The sequence below is a fragment of the Nerophis lumbriciformis genome, linkage group LG04 (genome assembly GCF_033978685.3).
Source record: "Nerophis lumbriciformis linkage group LG04, RoL_Nlum_v2.1, whole genome shotgun sequence".
NCBI lineage: Eukaryota > Metazoa > Chordata > Actinopteri > Syngnathiformes > Syngnathidae > Nerophis > Nerophis lumbriciformis.
This window is the reverse complement of record NC_084551.2, coordinates 33163935-33186340: the sequence shown is the minus strand read 5'-3', so window position 1 is coordinate 33186340 and position 22406 is coordinate 33163935. Positions and strand designations below refer to the sequence as shown.

General features: G+C 39.8%; 1 protein-coding gene across 5 annotated transcripts; it reads right to left on the bottom strand.

Moving 5' to 3' along the window:
- Positions 1-31: 31 nt before the first annotated feature.
- On the bottom strand, positions 32-21964 carry rxrbb (retinoid x receptor, beta b). Of its 5 annotated transcripts, none has more exons than XM_061953270.1 (12): positions 21838-21964; positions 20460-20665; positions 13221-13374; positions 12915-13094; positions 12632-12685; positions 8631-8791; positions 7548-7677; positions 3722-3848; positions 3581-3622; positions 3375-3466; positions 1455-1560; positions 32-1371 (listed from the first exon to the last, which is right to left on the bottom strand). In XM_061953270.1, the coding sequence occupies exons 2-12, from the start codon at positions 20598-20600 to the stop codon at positions 1224-1226; spliced, it is 1335 nt and encodes a 444-aa protein (XP_061809254.1). In that variant the 5' UTR covers positions 20601-20665; positions 21838-21964; the 3' UTR covers positions 32-1223. The 5 variants fall into 5 exon arrangements, with proteins under 5 accessions (XP_061809254.1, XP_061809243.1, XP_061809271.1 ...); XM_061953259.1 differs by having other exon boundaries at positions 21777-21956; XM_061953287.1 differs by having other exon boundaries at positions 20460-20585; positions 21777-21956.
- Positions 21965-22406: the final 442 nt, after the last annotated feature.

The following is a 22406-nucleotide window of genomic DNA, read 5'->3' as shown; positions in this document are numbered from 1 at the left end:
AAAAAAAAAGTGTCACACTTAGTCCCAAATGTAAAGTTTTATGTTTATTTTAAGTCCACCACACAACTCATGCTTCAAGTCCGTGTGTGTTCAAGAGCACCTGGAGGTCTCGTTTATCAACGGTGTTTATTTGCGGCCTCTTGTTTTGTTTCGAGGTGCTCTGGACCTAAACGTGACGGTGATGAATAAACTGCAGAGACAATACAAGGAACAGGACAGCTACCTAGCAAAAAGGAAAGAATGCTGGAAGGAAATACAATGGAGCATAAAAGAAACACCAACTAAAACACTGTCAGCAAATCCAGTGCAACCCAACACATGTTCTGCTAGCTGAAAACTAAAAAAAAAAGGAGGTGGGGGAGGCCGGGGGGGCCACAGGTCTAAGAATTTTATAATTTGTATCTCCTGATCATAATTCAAACCAATATACATGTTCCCTGAACAATTACTTTTGCACAGTACCTCACAATTGTATAAATTACAAAATGGAATATTCCCTTTCCATCAGACGTGATTTACTTTGTAAAACCCTGAACGAGTGAAAAGGCAGAAAGCTCTGACGCACTTTTAACATTTTATATTGCTACATTTTTTTTTACCAAAAATAAAAAAGGTCATATTTTGCATATCCTCTTAGGTGTCAAGTTTTCAAACCAAATAATGTGGTGGTTTTCTCTGAAATAGCACCAAACGCCGCGTTTAGCTGGCGGGCGTTGCACTTTTTAGAAATAAAAAACAGTCAAGTGATTTGACTTAAAAAAAAAAAGGGCGTAAACGAGTTTAAACGGCAGCAATCGCTCCGCCTCTGCTCAGATTTCATCTTGCCTAAGAGGCGGAGCTTTGCAGCCATTGGACAGCCGTGGTGAATAGAAATTACTAAAAAGAAGACTAGGTCTTCAACTCATGCTCGCCATCTGGTTCCATTTAAAAGGGATGACTTAAGCCGTGTCTAAAAAGCTTATAGAAAATGGTATATAGCCTGTGAGGGAAGTTTAAAAAGACTTCTTTCAATCCACCATGAAGTTTAACACTTAGCACCAGCTTGAAGATCATGCTGAGCATCGGGTTTGGTCTACAGAGAGCAATTCTGTGCAGCACTAAATATCACAAAAAAGAGGAAGTGGAACCCAGATAGCAGTGAGACAAGCGGACATATCTTTCCAAAAAGTTAAAGTGCCACACTCCAGTCCCACGCTTCTTTACAGCTCACCACAGTCTGCTTTCTAGGACAGCTGATGAGGGGCTTCAAGCATCTCCATTAGGAAAGTGTCAATGGGCGTGTCGCCGATCAGCTTGAAGAAGAACAGGTGCTCCAAACACTTCAGGCCGATGGAGCGCAGAGCGGGGAGTCGCAGGAGAAGCTTGGCAAACCTGCCGTGAGGACAGCAGCAAATGATGCACATACTCCATGTTGGGATTTGGAAAAGAGGGGAATAATAAGAGGAAGGAATTACCTGCCCTGCTGCTCGGGGTACTTCTGCTTGCAGTAGGCCTCCAGGGAAGCATAGACTTTCTCTCTCAGCAGCTCCACCTCCCCCGTGTTGGACAGACCTTTTGCATCTGTTGGACAACACAGTCATCAACAGGACATGCACCAGAGGGCGCTGCTTCACAATTCATTTCCTACAACTTTTCCTCAGTTGTACTGCGTAAGCTAGAGCCTATCGCAGCTGACTCTGGATGAGAAGTGGGCGACATTCAACCATTCATATTTCACACCAGTTTAAAATATCAAATTATGTAACGTGCATGTTATTTTCAATTTCATGAACTTGTGGCTGTGGTCTGTACTGACACCTAGGAAAACTGGCAGATCATTTGAGTAAATTTACATATCTTTTTTTGCACTAATTACAGTAATTTCCAAGCTATAAACCGCTACTTTTTTCCAACACTTTGCCCCTGCGTTCTATACGGATGGCGGCTAATTTGTGGAATTTTCCTGGTTCACAAGCTTCACGTGCCAACAATGAAATTGCACACATTAAATCAAACACACTAAAAACTATCAGTCAACCATTTACCACGTTACGGACTAGGGATTCATATCCCGGTTATCGTGACCAAAATCCTCATGGGTATTATCACTGTATTGTTGAATGTTCTCAGAAGTACTTATACACAAACTGAAATCTTTTGGCCAACCGTTTTTTGTTTTTTTAATAACTAAAATAAATACACATTGTTAGAAAAGCCACTATTTTGCATGTTTTGTGTTTCTTATGCTTTAGTGATAGATAAAATACTAAGACTAAAACAGTGTTTTAATGGCTAGGCTTTTATTGTTTTGTTTTTTTTAAGTTTTATTTACCGGTAAATGAAAAGTGCATAATTAATTTTTTATTATTTCTGGCGGGCGTTGTGGTGTCTTAATCTTTTCAGCGGCCCTTGAACGCACCATAAAAACACCTCTGTCTTGTATTCCTCTAATATAGAACGATCACTCTGTTCTAAGAGAGGCCTGCAGGTTGAATGTGCACAATTGAATATCTTAGTTGCTCAGACAGTAATGTGTTTATATAAGAATAGATCGAGGTGTTGTATTTTGATGGGAAAAGACGTTAATTTCTCTTGTTTTCATGTTAGCATTTTAAGTCTGTGAGTTTATCAAAGTGCCGTTACAAGTCAGTTTTTCAATTATTTTAGCTTAGAACAGTTATACTATCCGTCGGGAGGGTTTTTTTTTTTTGCACAAAAGCCATCGAGCCAGCCTTAAAAAAAAAACACCCAAAAAATCACGGCCGTTGCACGGAATGGAAATCCACCACTACTAAGGGGCCCCAAAACGCTGGACCGTCATGTGCTAAAGAAGAAGCAACAAGCCCAGATGACCGCGCCTCAAGACAAAAGTGAAGACGAACACTGGGCCAAGAAAGTGCTATACAAAGCAACCTCAAGTCCATTCAACGCCGACACCAAAGAAGGCAGCCTGAGCGCTCTGGAGTAAATTGACAAAGACAGCGCTCTCCAGGAGGCTACTGTATGCCATGTTAAAGGCAATGTTTGTTCGATTTGTGAATGAACACAAGCGCCTGTTAAAATTTCAGAATCGGCTTTAATGGCCAGGTATGTTTACGCACAAGGAATTTGAGTTGGTAGACTGTGATCCCTTTGTTCAATGACAGCAAATATAATAGCAAGTACAGCCAATGTATGTACAAAACGAAAATTGTCCAAAAATTAGGTGGGTGATGCTTAGGGTTACGGTAGGTCCAGTACAAATCTAACCTTCCACTGAACTACCACAATGTATTGCAATCACGAGATGAAATAGTAACTTATGTAGACTATCAGAGTGGTTGGTGGCCCACTAATTTTATATGTACTCAGAAAACCACTGCAGTTGTGCTTTGAGTGGTCAGCAGCATGCTCACCTGGGTTGAAGAGGACAATGGCGCGAAGGCAGCCCAACTCCGTCTTGTCCATTTGCATATCTCTCATCTTGTTGACCAGCTCAGTGAGGACCCTGTATCATGTTTGAGTCCAAAAAGGTTTCAACATTGTTTTGTTGATATTTTTATGATTTGACAACAAGGGAAATGCTGAATCCAAATGTGAATATAACTAGGTGGGGTCTTACCTGTCAAATATGGCACTGACCTCTGCACTCTGCACACTCTCCCTGAGGAAAAAAAAGACAAAAACAAGTCTGATGAGAATGAAAAGGTACATAACTTAGTACAGTTACAATGCAAACTGGTCAATGAGAGAATGAAGGAACCTGTCAAAAATAGCTCCGACTCCTGCACCTCCAACACCCTCACGCTGCAGCTCGGAGGTAAGAAGAACGCCGTCCTTCAGGGCAATGGAGCGATGGGAGAAGGAGGCGATGAGAAGCTCGTTCCAACCTGGCAAAGATGTCAACATGTTAGCAGGCTTGCTCGCCGATGATGACTAAAGTGGAGTACACACAAAGTTTTTCTGCTCTTTGCTAAAGCGGTTGGATGTTATGCTTCTTCGATTTTGTTAAATCACTAGCAGTGTGCGATACTGTAAATTCGGGTAATAATCCGATACCAAATAAATACGGGTCTGGTATCAAGAACACAGGAAAAATATGTTCTGCAAATATAAATGTTTTACAATCTAAAACAATGTAAAAGTATACAAATAAAATGTTTAAAAATTTCCGACTATAACAATTGTTTAAGAAAAAAGTCACTAATACAAAAAAATTAACAAAGTACAGTGGAACCTCAATTCACAAACGCCACTATTTGCGTTCTACAAACATTTCGGTCTACGAACCGTTGACAAGCCAAATATGCCTCGGTGTGCGACCAATCTCTCGGTCATTTCATTCATCTTTTTATTTTTTTATTTCGTTTGCTGCCGGATACTCTACAGGGGCTGCCATTTTGATGACAACACTTCCTGTAAAATGCCATTTTGAAGACGCGGACCCCATACGTCACGTCCTGTTTACGTTTGGATCGGAATACTAGCCTAGCAGTGCCGCCAACGGGACGTGGATTGGCTCCCATGTATGGTAAAAACAAGTCCACAATTAAAAATCCTCGCAAGGACGGAGACAACAAGCAAGACAATGTAGATAAGCTATTCCTAGTGTAGCTAAATGAGAAGCAGCTAGCCGGCGATAGCATCACCAAGGCTATCATTTGAGAGAAGGCTTACCATTTACAGTTGTGTTCAAAATAATAGCAGTCCCACATCACTAGCAAGATAAATCACTGTTTTTGTTAGAATTTCAACTTCTACCCTGCAAGTAAGTTTCTAAAATGTTTAGTAAAGGTATAGAAAACCAACAGGCATGACATGCATGCTGCTGATTCTGTGAAATTGAATAATTTACTGAAAGGGGCGTGTTGAAAAAATAGCAGTGCGTAGTTCAATTAGTGAGGTCATTGATTATGTCGAAAAAAAAGGTGTTTAACAGGTGGCCCTTATTTAAGGATCAAGGCAACTGATGCTGCATATGCTGGTTGTGCATTTGTCCTTGGAAAAACAGAGTAAAATGGGTCGTTGAAGACACTGTTCAGAAGGAGAGCGTTCTTTGATAAATAATTTAATAAAAGAGGGGAAAACCTCTAAAGTGCAGAAAATTATAGGCTGTTAAGCTAAAATGATATCAAACGCTTTAAAATGGCAGCCAAAACCAAAAAGGATGGGAGAATAACCAAAATGGCAAAGGCTCAGCCAATGATCAGCTCCAGGAGGAAGAAAGAAGATCTAAGATGGCCTATGAGTACTGTAACAATCAATACCACGTCTATGTGAAGCCAAGCTACCAGCAAGAAGCCCTCGCAAAGTCCCATTGTTAAAAAAAAGACATCTGCTGAAGCAGTTACAATTTGCCAAAGAACACATTGACTGGCCTTAAAAGAAATGGCGTAATATTTGGGGACTGATGAGAGTAAGATTGTTTTTTTGGGGTCTAAGGGCCACAGACAGTTTGTCAGACATCCTGCAAACACTGAATTCAAGCCCCATGCAGTACACAGTGAAGACGGTGAAGCATGGTGGTGCAAGCATCATGATATGGGGATGTTTGTCGTACTATGGTGTTGGTCCTATTCATCGCATACCAGGGATCATGGATCAGTTTGAGTACATCAGAATACTGGAAGAAGTCATGTTGCCGTATGCTGAAGAGGAAATGCCCTTGAAATGGGTGTTTCAACAAGACAATGACCCCAAACACACCAGCAAGCGAGCAAAATCATGGTTCCAGACAAACAGAATTCAAGTAATGGAGTGCCCAGCACAATCCCCGAACCTTAATCCCATTGAAAACTTGTGGGCTGACATAAACAATGCTGTTCATGAGGCAAAACCAAAAAATGCAGAGGAATTGTGGAACGTTGTACAATTGTCCTGGGCTGCAATACCTGTTGACCAGTGCCAGAAGTTGGTCGACTCCATGTGCCACAGATGTGAAGCAGTTATCTGAAACCCTGGTTATGCAACTAAATTATAGTTAATAATTCTAAGGAAAGTTGAATCTGCAAGCCTTTCTTAGTTTATACAGTACATTTGAGTTTTGTAAAGAAAGATGTCAACACTGCTATTTTTTTGTTTTATATTTCCTGACTTTCTGTAAAATATTGTCAAATTAAATTACATTTTTCAAATGTTCTGGCTTTGAAATAGAATGTGCAGTGTCCCCAATGCATTTGTGTTCATTAAAATGCATTTTATTTGAAGAATTTTGAGGTTTACTCACCTTTTTAAACACACTGCTATTATTATAAACATAACTGTATATGGTGACTCAATGTCCAAAAGTGAGCATGCTGGAACCAGCATGTAAGAAAAATTTAGTGCGAGCCGTGGGTGTTTGGAAAAGTTTAAAAAGAGGAGCTGTGAAAGACGGCTCACAGAATGGCGAGACTGCTCCGACAACGCTGACGCTTCAACTTGGATTTTATTTGTGAAGTGGGTTTTTTAACAATCCTTTTAACTATGATAAGACCGGACTTTTTTTTAAGCCAGAGGGGACCTTTATTACAGCAAAGGAGAATGCAAAAGCAGAACACCAACGCCTCACACTGCAAGTTTGTGCTAACGCTAGTGGTGGCTGGAAGGTGACATGATGCTAGTTTACCTCTCCGAGACTGTTCAACAAATGTCACAAATATTCAAAGTCACAAGGTAAAATGATTTTTCTCTTTAGTTATTTTAATTGTAGCAACAGGTTTGGTAACATTTTGAAGTGCACCAAAGGGGTGTGTGTGTGTGTGTGTGTGTCTGTTTGTGTACGCATTGACAGTTGCTGCTATTGTGATGTTTGAATAAAAAATAAAAAGAGATCGTTGAGCCATTATTCACTTATGTTATTTTTAAACATTAACAGGATACACAGACATTATAGTGTCTTCAAAGTTCACATTTTATAATACAACATGGGGACTTTTGTGAGGCTAGAACCAATTATTCATGTTTACATTGTTTTTTATGGGGAAATCTGTTTCACTTGACGAACGTTTCGGTCGGCGAACCATGTTCAAGAACTAGTTAAGTGCATAGATCGAGGTTCCACTGTATCAATCTAACAAAAATAATTGTTTTAAAATGTAAACAAAAACATTAAAGTAACTAACATTACACACCGATACTAATGAAAAATAACCCTGTTTGCACTGGCAGTCGCATAAACTGTAATCTGAAAATCGAGTAATTCGTGGACGTGTAAAAGGAAAACTGCAACAAAAATATAGGTCCCACCACCCTAGTATCGATCTGATACCAATACCCACCTTGGTACCGATACTATCTATATTTAGATCGATATGGCCACGCATACAGACTGTTTGCTCACATGAGATTACAAGTTTGGAGGACTAGAGTCTGGCTCTGTGGTGGGACAGAATGGTAATGTGTGTGCTGTGTTGATATTATCGTAGCACACAACACACAAAGATCATAACTGTTCAATGCCTTTCTGTGTGGGTGTGCAAGAAATAAAAAATATCTTACAATTTTGAATAGCCTTTAGACAGATGTGTGTGTGTGTGTGTGTGTGTGTGTGTGTGTGTGTGTGTGTGTGTGTGTGTGTGTGTGTGTGTGTGTGTGTGTGTGTGAAGCACCTGCACGCAGGAGTATGACCTGGTCATCGAGGGGCAGCTCACAGAAGTGAGGGATTCTCTTGGCCCACTCCACCAGGGCAAAGAGCTGTTTGTCTGCAGTCTGACAGATGTTGGTGACTGCATCGTGGGGCTGGAAATGAACAGTACAACATCACTAAGGGTGCACTCACACTAGGCCACCAGACATGGGTGTGAATCCCACCCCCCCTGTTTTGTCCCCCCGATGGCTCACAGCATTTGGGCTTCAGCCTATTAATATTTGCCAATAAATTGTTTCAATTTGTGGTTAATTTCTATTGTGCAACCATATAATAACTGGCGGGAGGAACAATTGCTTTAAATATACCGGTAAGTCTACCCTTAGTGCGACCCCATTCTAAACTGAGGAACTCTCCTGAAGGAATCAATAAAGTACTATCCATCTATCTAAACGCTGAACACGCCTGGACACAGGGCCCCGTGATCCATGGAAGGCCCTGTTTAGTGTGAAGAAACACATGTAAAATGCCAATTAACAAATGACAGAGCGCTTCATATGAAATGTTACCGCAAATGTATTCATTCATAGCCTTATCCCGCGTCATCACTGAAAATAACATAATGGCAGATATCTCTTTGCCTTCTTCATACATTTTTGTTTTCAACAAAAAACATTACTGAACAATCAACAACAATCTACTTAATATATTTTTGTTTTCAACAAAAAACATTACTGAACAATCGACAACGATCTACAATCGACAGAAACAACAATCGACCAAAATGTTTACCACACAGTGTTGTGGTTGCATTTGTAGATAAGTGAAAAGCGTACTTTTCAATGTTGAACTTTTGTTGTGTGTGTGTGTATTTTTTGTTCCGTCCAGTTGTTGAAAGGGGGCTATGAGCGATGTACACTCAGGGAAACGTCTGTTTGCCAGCAGAACGTGACCGCTTGTGAAGCTGGGATTGAAATTGCTGTTGTTGATGTGCGTCAACTGTGCCTCTTTGCCACTTTTTCCTCTGTAGAACAATTTAACGTGCAGATCCCTAAAACTGGCGTGTCATCAAAAACCATGAGAAGTCTGCAAGACATGCACTCACCGAGTTGCCCGCAGAGCCTCCATCAGAGTGCAGCTCAGTCTTCTGCTCTACCGCAGTCTCCGCCTCCAGTATCTTCTCCACCGGCATCTCCTCATTAATGCTCATGCTGAACTCCAGCTCTCCCTCCCGCTCCCGGTTCCTCTGGCGCTCCTCCTGCACCGCTGAATCAGACAATACAAGGAATAGTGATTTACATGAAGAAGGTTACTAATTATGAAAAAACAAGTCACAGATTTTGTTGAAATATTGTGAAAAACTCTACTCTGTTGTCCAGCACTGTTAACAGTATACACATTTCAATTTACAACAGTACGTAACAGATGCTATTGTATACCTGCAGAATCCACTTGAAAAAATACTGTTTGTTTTATACGAGTATATTACAACTATTAAAAAAAATACTTTCACTAAACTTTAGTGCAGAGGTGAGGCATGGATCAAAGACGAAACGATTACATTTCAGTTATGAAACATTTGTTGCAAATGGTGTTGTTGCTGGTGCAACCTCCTGTCTATAATTTCATTTGCAGATTTTTTATTTATTAGGGGTTTGTTGGTATCCTTCCAAGGATGTTTGGTAACAACTGACATTCACTGCCTCCTAAGATAAATAGATAGATAGTACTTTATTGATTCCTTCAGGAGAATTCCCTCAGGAAAATTAAAATTCCAGCAGCAGTGTACAAAAATTGAGATCGAATTTAAAAAGTAAAAAGATGATTAAAGACGTGTTTGGTGTGTTTATGCAGGATCTTCAGACTTTTTTTTATTGTTGATCTGGACGAACCTGTACTTTTTCAACAATTAAGAGACTACCAGCTTGATATGCTGCACATCACTTTGGCGACCCAAATTACCGTCACACAACCAAGGTAGACTTAAGACTCTTTCTCAACAACAGGGTCATCTTCAGAGGATAACACCAGAGTCACGACCAACATTTATTTTGCTAAAGGCTTTTTAGCTTTAACTTGGGTCATTTTGTTTAGTTACCGGTATGCTGCAACTTACAACCACAAGCGTAGCTGAAAAAGGTAGACTGATTGGCTGTTTTTTATGGAGATTTCTGCTATGTTTTATCAAGTTAATTAGCTCATGATTTTGAGGAAAAAAAATAATTGCAATTTTTGTCTCCAAAACTGCGATTTGATTTTTTATACTTTATACATAAAAATGCATAAAACTGTGAAACTACTGAGTGAAGGAAGACATGTTACTTTTAGACTGTCAATCAACATATCATTGTCTCAAAGTGCCACACATTAGAACAATATGCAATAATTTACCTGAAAAAATATTGGCTTTATGCAGACGGACTCAGGTCATGTCCACACGAACAAGGATACTAAATAAACGCATACTTATTGCTCACGCTTAGGCCTCATGTCCACATGTAAACACATACTTTTGCAAACGCTGGCCAAAGTGTAGAGTTCCAAAACTCAGCGTATGCGTATACACGGCATAAACGGAGACGTGTATCCTTTGATGACGACACGGTTGTGCGCTGTCATTTCCAAAGCTCAACAACACTGCTTTGCTACCTTTGAACACACACTAAGAGGGTTTATTGTCCATTTGCACGTAAAAATGCTTCTATTTTTACTCAACATTGATAAAAAAAAACACATCAAAATGGGCTTTGTGAAAGTACCGCCAGCGACAATGTCAGTCAGCTGTTTTGGATAATATTGAACAACTTTGACAAGCAGCACTTTTTGCTTTGTGTCATAAGAAAGGGGCAACATTATCTCATGTTTTTAATCCATGTTTAATAACAGATCATGAAGTTAACGGTTTGTCGCTTCCATTTGTGTAGATAGAGCCCTGTAACGTGCTTGAGCGACTAAAAAAAAAAAAACATGATGCATCTTTCCTCCTCGTTAATATTTAAGACAATGTACACTTCATTGCTAATGTATCTCTATAGTGATCATTAAATGCGTTGTATTTCCACAAGAGTTTTGCAGCTGCACACGCAAGTCCGTGCGCTTTAGGCACTTAAACATGCAAAAGGCTTTCCTTTTCTCGTTAGTGTGCGGTGATTTTAGTAATTAATGTACACTTCACAGTACATGTAATATATCACCATGCCGAGTCATACCAAAGACTATAAAAATGGGACCCATTACCTCCCTGCTTGGCACTCAGCATCAAGGGTTGGAATTGGGGTTTAAATTACCAAAAATTATTCCCGGGCGCAGCCACCGCTGCTGTGTGACAATCATTGGTACTTTAACTCTAATTTTATGTGGCTGATGAAAACATGTTATAATTCCATGAGTGTTGGGATTCAGCAGGACAGGCGTGCATCCGCGTTTTAAACACTAAAAAAAAGATTCATAATGTTCCCAAGGCTCTGTGTAACTGTAGGCTGGGTTTAAAAATAATGTACATATCATTGTACGTCTACTCGTCTAGTATATCAAAATAAACATTATTAATAACAGAGGTGTAATGCCACCAAGTCAGCTGTTGCTGCTTTTCCAGGCTTCTGATTAGACAAAATGTGCATGACAGCAGGTGTATGGGTTTGTGTGTAGAGTAGACCGAGACAGTTTTGAAACCACACCTGTGTGGATAGAGTCATTTAAACCCTGGATATGTGTTTGAAACTCTCCGTGTTTGAGTGGACATGGCACCAGAGCTTTTGTCTACATCATGATGCTCTTTAACTGAAGAAATAATCAATAAAACCTATACAGTCATTATGATATAATGTAATCATAATTTATAATAATAATATTGCAGGCAACCATTTAAAAGGATATAAACTTATATTTCTTATTACTGTATAATTGTTTATCATTGTGTAATTAGAAGGTAAATAACTGTTGTCCTAAATAAATTGACCAAAAAATAATAAAAATGACTAATTTCTGTAAGCAAAATGTTTACTTAAATATTTAACATCTTAAAGTGCATTTTTTTCAGAGATGGAAATATGAGGTCAGACATCTTTTTGTGTATTTCATCACATGATGACGACGGCATTTTACCTCATTCGTCCATGTTGATGGGCTCAGATCGGCCAACCTATTTGAAGCTGAAATATTCCCACAACGGGACATTTGGTTTTGTAATCCTGTTTTTTCCTCGTAATTTGTGTTACCGGTACTCTGTGGCAGTTCTCACTGGCAAGTCGCAAGCTCTCTGTACTATTAGTGTTGGCAGCGGCGTCCTGCTCTAGTCTCCGCTGAGACAGATTGTAACGACTGAAAAGAGGGGCCACTCTGTTCAGTTAATTTCACTGTTAACGTGCTCCAGTGCAGAGAGCGATGCACAAAGTAAGATGTCTTTATTCCTGTTTGACGAGAGAGAAATATGCGGGGTTCAACAATTCTGATTGGCGAACATGTCTGTCACCCAAATGCCCGCAACGGTGCAGAAAAAATAACAACCTAAGCCTCTTGTGGTTATTTACTGCACTAATTAAAACCTTGATGTCGATTCCATTTCGATTAATCGTGCAGCCCTACCGCCAAGCCATAATTCTTTGTATTGTCATTTCACTTTTGGACAATAATTCATATAAATCATGTTGAAGGTAATGATTTGTTCTACTTAAACAGTGTGGAGGCACCTCGATGCACCAGTTTGATATTAACATGTGAAGTGAAGTGAATTATATTTATAGTGCTTTTCTCTAGTGACTGAAAGCGCTTTACAAAGTGAAACCCATTATCTAAGTTACAGTTAAACCAGTGTGGGTGGCACTGCTTCAATAAGGTAACTTGATAAGTACAGACAACACACTTTAGTGTTTTGAAACATGTCCCCTCCCTAATACTATGCACAATTACCATATTAACTCACTCTGTCTGTTTTTGTGATAACTACTGTCATGACAGTGGGGAGCAACTTACAGGACATTATACATCAACTAAAGGAACAAGTTTTGTATCTAACCGTTGTTTAATATAAACAAGTTCATTTGGACAAACTAAAACTAAAACACATGATTAAAAAAAGACAGTAGCTTTAAAATGTCAATGCCATACTCATCCACCCCTCATCCTTTCCATCTTCTTTATTCCACCTTACATGTTTGACCGCTATTGAAAAATGGAGAAAGGGTAGAATTGGGACAATGAAGAAATAAAGGAATTAGATTATAAACCAGCCCCTCCCCTGCATCTGTTTCTACCTTCCAAATTGGAAGTCCCACAAAGACACCTTTCATCCTGACGCTTTCACCCGTCTCTTGCTACTTGTTTAGGCTGTTTTTTTTTGTTTTTTTTTCTACTTTGAGAGACATTGTAATGCAATGAGCAACCAGCATACCTTCCCTCTTCATGCCCATGGCCAGGCACTTCTGGTAGCGGCAGTACTGGCAGCGATTGCGCTGGCGTTTGTCCACCAGGCACTCTTTGTTGTCCCTGCACGTGTAGCTCAGATCTTTGCGAACTGTCCTTTTAAAAAAACCTTTGCAGCCCTCGCAGCTGTACACGCCATAGTGCTTGCCTAGTGCACAAAAAGTACAGTCACAGGAAAAACGAGGAGATAAGCCCAAACAAATATTTACAGTAAAAGCAACACACACAGGTTGTCTTTCAAATGGAATGAACGGGTGGCGGTTCAATTACTCACCAGATGAGCGGTCTCCACAGATGACGCAAAGGCGCTTCTGGGACAACATGATTCCCGGACTGTGAGCCGACATAGGCCTCAGGCCGAATGGAGGCTTGATGTCTTCGGAGCTGCTGATCGAGTGCATCCCTGACATGGCGCCTGAAGGTGTCATCTGTGCAAACAAGTAAACAGAGAAAATTATCATGTGTGGTAATTCCGCTGAAATAAATACTGACAATATGAAAGATCTGGTAAATAAGGCACCTTTAATGAAACAAACGACTCATAACATTGTTCCAATAACATTATATTTGTTCCCAGGTGAGTAATTCAAGGCACACAGAAGAACGGTTATTGAGGTTGTATAAAAAGACCTAATTGTAAAGAAAATCAGAAACAATAGATTAGTTTCCCTTCATATAACATGCAAGAATTCAAGATACTTAGGATGACACATGTATAACTTGAGAAGGTGATGACGAAGCACCATTTCAGACCCTAATAACTCAAATACAACTTTGAACTGAGAAGTTAAATGGCCCAAAGTGGTACACTACACTTTAGAGCGATCAAAACAGAACTGCTTGTCTTAACTACAATATGGACCTTAGTGAGAAATTGCGTGTGAATTGTGGTGTACGAAAGCCGCCGAAAACGTGCAAGCCGAACTGAAATGATAACGTTAGCATGCTAACAGTTAGAATGCGCCAAGTACCAAGTTATATGACTGAAGCTAAAAAGGTTAGCACACTAATGTCAATATGCTAACTTTAGCATGCTAACAGTTAACATGTGTCAAGTACCAAGTCAATTGTCAAACAAAAAGTTAGCATACTGACAGAATGTGTCAAGTACCAAGTTATACGACGAGGTGTACAATAGCAAAAATTAGCTAAAGAAATTAGCATTTGTCACGTACCAAGTTACAGTATAGGACTCTTAAAATGCACGCTTGCAAAATTAGCTAAAAAGGTATAAATTTAGCTTTAAAAGTTTGTTGACTTAAACAAAAACAAGCAGCATTTTGACTTGGGCACCATTCAAATTGGTTGAGAAATGTAGGATAGGTATAAGTTTACCGTATATATCGCCCATTCATTTTAAATAGGGAAAAATGCCTGGTAATCTGTGAATTTTTGGAAGCGGAAAACATGTTGGTTTGAATGTCCAGGATGAGAGGAGTTTTTGGACGGGTAACCTGTTTGAATCAGTTGAGAAACTATCAAAAAGCAAGTGTGGAGGAGGATGTGTGCTACAGTGCACCAGAGCACCAAGCACATTGATGAACATGTAGAGGAACCCATCCATCCATCCATCCATTTTCTACCGCTGTCCCACTTGGGATCGCTGCAGCCTATCCCAGCTGCACTCAGGCGGAAGGTGGGATTCACCCTGGACAAGTCATCACCTCATCGCATTTAAAAAAAACAAAAATGGACATGCTCAAGCACAGAGGACATACCTTTCAGGAAAGAAGGACCAAGCGTTTAAAAATTGGCTAAAGATTCCCTGATCAATTCCTGTGGGCGCCAATGACATCACGATGCACAGCGCACAAAAGTGCAATTTATGCCAAAGGGGAAACTTGCAGTACTTGCAAAGTTAATATTTTATCAAAGGGGGAAATACTACCAATATGCACAAACATTTGTACACACTGCATGTGATAACTAAAAATTAATATTAAGTTTACGAACCGCTCTGAGCCCGGAGTGAGTCTCACCCCAGCAGAAGCGATAACGTCAGTATATCATGTTGGCGTCTCATTGCAAAACCTGTTTTTACTAACTGTTACTGCTGAATAAATGTCTTCTCATGGTTTACATTTGTATTACATGACGAGAGACAACGTCTGAAAAAGCAAATATGCTTATTTTTCTGCAAAATAATTATTCATTTTTATAATTGATATTTGCCGAATTACACAATTAGAGCTCTCAAGAAGAAAATAAAGGCGTTTCTTAAGCTATCAATTGTCATCCATCCTCCCACTCTGTGATACAGCGCGCAGATGAAAATCTTTTAACAGTGTAGAGACAAAAATAACATACTTTCATGTAAATAAAAAGCGTTTTTCTGTTGTTTATGAAAATAACATGAAAGATGTCCTTAAGTCACTTCTGTTGTCTTCTAGTGCCAGAGTTTCCTATACATTCAGTCATCATTTCATACAGTCTGTTGTACCGTAACTCTTTTTTTTTCCCCCTATCGTTCACAATCATAATGAAAGACATGGCGGGTGAATTTCTTTTAATGCATTCTAAATATTAGATAAATGTAGATAAAGGTCCGCTTACAATGGGAGCTGCCCTATACCACCCCCAAAATCTGATAATCATTCAAAAAGCCCCAATGATTCTCCATTTACATTTCATGACTTTAATTTTAATTAAGTAGGGCTGGGCGATATATCGAATATACTCTATATATTGCGAGTTCGTCTCTGTGCGATGTAGAAAATGACTATATCGTGAGTATTCGAGTATACGTTCTCACGCAGTTGCCTTTAGCTGCGGGCATTACAGTACAGGCTTTTCTCACTCTCTTGTCTCTCCTTCTCACAGAGACATAAAACAAGCGCACCTTGTTACATACATCACATACTGTCACGCATGCAACATCATACGCCCTCGCGGAGCAAAGAGGTAGTGGCATGGGTAAAGTTAGCCGTGGCAGGTGGTGAAAGCGGAGCCGTGCGAGTGGTAATACGAGAGAGAGAAGGTGCCAATCCGGTAACAAATGGAGGAAGAAGAATTCATTCCCAAGAAAAACAGCACGGGGTCCATCGTCTGGCGGTGGTTTTCGGCTTCAAGAATAGGGAATATGTTGAACAGACAACCGTAATATGTCAAGTATGCAGCAAAAGTGTTGCTACAAAAAGTAGCAGCACTACTAACTTGTAGCATCATTTGAAAAGTCACCCAAATGAATGAAGAGTGCTTGAAACTCCGCATGTGAACATCTCCGGCCGATGCCACACCCAACAAAATGTCGAAGCAACCAGCACTGACCTACTTGAGCCTGGCGTCTTCCATTTCCAGATCAACACCGTATGAAAAAATTAGTCAAAAACAGTCCGCAGTAGCCTACTGTATAGCGAAGGACATACACTATTTGATTTCCTATTATGCATCTCATTTTTATTTGACAGTTATTGAAATATCTTGCGTGACATCATGCACAAAAGTGCACTTTATTTGTTTTTAACTATTGTAGTGGCGTTCTGTACAAAAAGTGCACTTTAATTTAGTGTTGATTTGATATGTCATCTTAGTGACATCATGCACAAAAGTGCACTAATAGCTTGTTTTAAAATGTCTCTGACAATCTTGCACTTTGTTTTGAAATTACATGAATGTTTGTGCCACTGCTTAATAACCGTTTAATAAATCCATCCATCCATCCATTTTCTACCGCTTGTCCCTTTTGGGGTCGCAGTTTTCGTAAATTGACTGAGTTGTGATTTCCCTCTCTGCATGAAAGTTTAAAATGAGCATATATTAATGCAGTATGAACAAGAATGTTTTAATGTAGACACATAGAATTATCATACTGGTGTGATTATATGCATCAAGTGTTAATTCAAGGCTAAAGCAAAATATCGAGATATATATCGTGTATCGTGACATGGCCGAAAAATATTGAGATATTAATTAAAGGCCATATCGCCCAGCCCTACAACTAAGTATTGGTGGTATTGTTATAAACGCTAATGCAGACCAACTACTTATATATGTATATACATATATATATATATATATATCAACGAGTCCCTGCTCCCTGTAAGTTTATTGTAGATCATAATTCATGCCTCTCACCTGAAAAGTAAATGTCTGAGGATATAGTCAGAAAAGTTGGGACACTTTCACAGCCATTTAGGACCTGGAACTGACAATAATTACACAAAAAGCGCTTGTTCCACCCCAGGCCCCTCCCCTTTCTTCACGAGGATTATGATTCATTTTTCATCTCAATGGGAATATATAAACACCAGTCGGCATCCTAATGACAACAGACCTTGTACAGTAAGTGATGTTTTATTATGCTCTCATGAAGTCTGCAGTTAGCAGAAATCAGTGATGAAGAAAAAAAAGCAAACATTGTGATGTGTTTTTTAAATTAATGCACAGCATATGCTTAAAATTATCAATTATATAAATATTAAATGTTATTATAAATGTGCCTGTTACTAAATTACATACATCATGTATATAAAACCGGGCAGCACGGTGGTAGAGGGGTTAGTGCATCTGCCTCACAATACGAAGGTCCTGAATAGTCCTGAGTTCAATCCCTGGCTCGGGATCTTTCTGTGTGGAGTTTGCATGTTCTCCCCGTGACTGCGTGGGTTCCCTCCGGGTACTCCGGCTTCCTCCCACCTCCAAAGACATGCACCTGGGGATAGGTTGATTGGCAACACTAAATTGGCCCTAGTGTGTGAATGTTGTCTGTCTATCTGTGTTGGCCCTGCGATGAGGTGGCGACTTGTCCAGGGTGTACACCGCCTTCCGCCTGATTGTAGCTGAGATAGGCTCCAGCGACCCCCCGCGACCCCTAAAGGGACAAGCGGTAGAAAATGGATGGATGTATATAAAACCCTAATGGAGGTGTTTGGATGTTTTTTAAGGGCTCTATAGGCAGAATTGAACAACTCCCATAGGCTCCATTGTAAGCAGACTTTTGATCAAATGTATTTAATATTTAGAATACATTAAAAAAAATCTATCCGTCGTCATGTCTTTCATAATGATTGTGAACGATAGGCAAAATTCCAAAAAAAACTGTAGTTCCCCAATTCATTAAGTAATATTTGCTCCATGGACAACAAAATAAGCTACGTCCCCCTTTTGAGACCTACCCAAGGGACTGTAAGAGAAGGTTGTGTTTACATATTTTAGGACTCAGCCTCGTCTATTGAGCTGAAGGATAGAAGACCCGGAGTGACGATTCTTATATCAATGTATAACGTAGGCCTGGGTGATAAATCGATCAATAGATTTAAGTTTTTTTTGTTGCAGACGTTTTAAAAAACTAAAAATCTGTTTTTTCTCCTATTCCTCCGACATATTTTTTGAACCCAAATCCGCCCTCCCCCTCATTTCCTTAGCGGCGATTCACACAAAAAGCAAAACATGGCTAATGCTAACGAAATGGAGAAGGAGAAGTTAGTTCTCAAGAAAATAACATGTTGTCAGTGGTTTAGATTTGCGGCAACAGGCATAGAACAAGTGACTGCACACTGCAAAATTAGTCTAAAAAAAAAAAGAGGCAGCGACACAACAAAGTTATTCCAGCGTCTGAAACCGAAGCATCCAGCTGAGTGTGGGGAAATGCAACTCGTTACGAGGCAAACAAGACCATAACAACGAACAACAAACTCCGACTGAAAATCATCTTACTGTGGTGAAATAATTTACACAAGATACCATGTATTATAAATAAAGGAGCACAATGCACAGCTCGATCACTTAAGCATTCTGCATTGCACATAGTGCACACTTACTAAAACGTTAGTCCTCAATGTTTTACTTGATTGTTTATTTGCAACAAATGTACAATACTACATTTTTGTTTACAGAAGTATTTTATTCAAGACTTAAGTATTGCCTCCCAATCTTAATGTACAAACCCCGTTTCCATATGAGTTGGGAAATTGTGTTAGATGTAAATATAAACGGAATACAATGATTTGCAAATCCTTTTCAACCCATATTCAATTGAATGCACTACAAAGGTAAGATATTTGATGTTCAAACTCATACTTTTTTTTTTTTGCAAATAATAATTAACTTAGAATTTCATGGCTGCAACACGTGCCAAAGTAGTTGGGAAAGGGCATGTTCACCACTGTGTTACATGGCCTTTCCTTTTAACAACACATTTAACGGAGACAAATTTTTGAAGCTTCTCAGGTGGAATTATTTCCCATTCTTGCTTGATGTACAGCTTAAGTCTCCGTTGTGGTATTTTAGGCTTCATAATGCACCACACATTTTCAATGGGAGACAGGTCTGGACTACAGTCAGGCCAGTCTAGTACCCGCACTCTTTTACTATGAAGCCACGTTGATGTAACACGTGGCTTGGCATTGTCTTGCTGAAATAAGCAGGGGCGTCCATGGTAACGTTGCTTGGATGGCAACATATGTTGCTCCAAAACCTGTATGTACCTTTCAGCATTAATGGCGCCTTCACAGATGTGTAAGTTACCCATGTCTTGGACACCAATACACCCCCAGACCATCACAGATGCTGGCTTTTCAACTTTGCGCCTATAACAATCCGGATGGTTCTTTTCCTCTTTGGTCCGGAGGACACGACGTCCACAGTTTCCAAAAACAATTTGAAATGTGGACTCGTCAGACCACAGAACACTTTGTATCAGTCCATCTTAGATGAGCTCAGGCCCAGCAAAGCCGACGGGTTGAAAATGATTTGCAAATCATTGTATTCCATTTATATTTACATCTAACACAATTTCCCAACTCATATGGAAACGGGGTTTGTAGTTCTTTGAAAATTATTCCATAAAAAGTACAATTACAGGGCTCAAATTTAACCACGGCAACCGCGGCAAGTGCCGCGACCGCCCTTGTCGCTTGCCGTAATGCCCTAAAAATTGACCAGCATCTACGGCAAGAACATGCCGTGAACGCCCTTGACTTTTTACTTGTTAATGGACTAGGGATGTAACGGTAAACGGTATAAGGATAAACCGCAGTAATATTCTGGACGGTTAGTAACACCGTTTAATTTTTAAATTATTGAAAAAAACTTAATTTATTAATGCATTGTAGGCGGCATTGCTCACTTCCTGGTAATGCACCAGCAGCCGCACCTCCGAAGATGGCGCATGGGCACTAGCGCTGTTTGCAATGGCGGAAAACAGCACTTTTGAAGTGCTATATGTAATGGAGGACAGGTAGTGTGGGTGTACATATACTGTATACTTATGTTCAATAGACAAGATTCTTCAATCTATTCAGACCGCTTCAGACTTTTTTCCTCACCAAAAAAAGGGCTAGTGACAATTTCTTGTCATGGAAGAAACACTAGTATGGCCAACTTAACGACTTTGTCCCTATTCTTAGCGAGTTTTCAGTATTCAGACCCCTCTATAGACTCTTTTTCAAAAATGCGACCAAGGAGAAACACTGAGAAAACACCCAATCGCATTATTTGTCATCACTAAGGAACCCAAATTAATTTCCACATCAACCAGTTATCAAACACACAACAATTTAATAATGTCCCATACCTGGCTGTGGCTTATGGGTCCAAATCCCAGAGAGGGAGATACCATTGAAGAGTTGATAGAGGGACTGATGACTGAAAATGGGGAACCAATAACATTGGTGGGGCTGTTGGGGGCTGAGCTGTTGGGCTGCTGGGAAGACATGGCTGTATTAAGCTATATGACACAGATGAAGAAAGGGAAGTCCAACCAGATGGATAGCAGTCAGTCTGAGAGGGCGACAAATTGTTGTTGTAGTTAGTACTGTACAGAGGTGGAACGGCTAATGGAATATTGTACTTAAGTACAGTTACTATGCTGAAACTCATTTATGTACAAGGTAAAAAAAAATCAAACCAAGAAAAAGCAAACATAAAACTTACTAAGAAAATAAAGTTTCCCGTTTTTGTTAAAGAAAAGAGAGGCACGAGTAAAACATGTGGTGTTCTTAAGCTGCTCACTGTTCTTTATTGCATTAATGTGCAAAAATAAAAGATGTCTTTATCTTTCTGAAGAATGAACTGCCCAACATTTACTACAGAATCCTGACTTAGAAAAAAGATCTACTCAATAACGGTTTAGACGGATTAAAATATAATAAAGTACAATACTTAAGTAAATGTAGGCGTAAAGACTGAAAACAATTACACTTAAATAGAGTAACTCAGAGTAAATGCTGACAGTTCTGTTGATTCCCACCTCTAAGCTTGTGGTGTACGGGCGAGAGGCAAACGATATAAAAATATACACAGCACATCAGCACAGTTTTTGGACATCGACTATTGTCAAATACGCCACTCTTAAGATTGTTATGGTTTAAAAGACAACAACTTAGACGTAAAATAGCTTAAGTGTGTTAGCTGGCAAAGCGAGAGCTTCAAATAACACGTATGTTAGCTAGATGCTTACTGTATGCACCATTTATATTGCTCACATCACAATTCTGATTGCGATTAAAAGGTATACAATCGCAACTGTATCAATACAGAAGTGGAATTGTAATATTTAGTTAACAGTAGCTGCACATCTATTAGATACTGGAGCCTTGGCTAGTACCAAGGGATAGCTAACATTAGCCGCATAAGTACATATTGTCCGTGATTTATGTTACCGAAATATATTAGTTTAAAGCATATATTATATCGCACCAGTGTATTTACCCACAAGAAGCACCTAAGCTGCACGTAGGCGTCGCAATTTAATCTACTTAGCGACGCTTCGCTACGCTTATGGCTAACCTATCTAGCATAGCTATCGTTAGCTTAATGCTAACTCTGCGTCGCTCGCTGAACACGCGAAATAGTGGGCTTGGGTTCATTTGAGGGCTCAGGATAAACTCACCAAGCCAACAGACGGTGCATTGTTGGAAAAGCACGTCGGGGTATGTTCGCTGTGCTCTCACCCAAAAAGCAGCGGCAGACAGCAAGGCCGCCGCTCACAGCCAGTCGACTTCAACTTGACGCTGTTGTTGTTTACGAGCGGCCATGATGGCTCAGTGCCAGCTCCTCAAGAGCCAACATGTCTCGTGGGACCACCCAGCGTAGCGATCACGTGACATCCCTGCGATGGAAGCGCACGGCCGATTTTTTTATTTTTTTCAACGTGATGCTATTGGGAGACTATGGTTATTTGTCGTTGTTATTTGGGAAATAAATACTATAGGGAAATTTGGACTGCCAGGAAATGCACAAATAAAGTCGTATTTTTAAAGGTCGCATCAGTGACGTCAAATGATACATTGGGGTTCTGTGTAGAGAATTAATTCATTCCATGCTCAAACTGTCGCCATCATTCTAACATTCCTTACTCCCATAAGCAAAAACCACAGACAAGTAAAGGCGAGGGAATGGGAGTGTGTTTGCAAAGCAATACTGACATTTAGTGGCGTTTTTAAGTATTGCTGGAATTGACATGACCCAAAAAACACTCTTGGAAAATTGCAAGTATCTATATTTGTTCTCGATCAGTGGT

Bases quoted from the DNA above. Each gene is read 5' to 3' on its own strand.
- rxrbb (XM_061953270.1), bottom strand. From the start codon at position 20,600: ATGTCTTCCCAGCAGCCCAACAGCTCAGCCCCCAACAGCCCCACCAAT. The intron at 8,792-12,631 runs GTATGGCATTGA...TGTCTGATTCAG, and splicing joins AAAGGATGAGGGGTGGATGA to CGGTGCAGGAGGAGCGCCAG. The intron at 1,372-1,454 runs GTAATTCCTTCC...TCCTCACGGCAG, and splicing joins TACCCCGAGCAGCAGGGCAG to GTTTGCCAAGCTTCTCCTGC.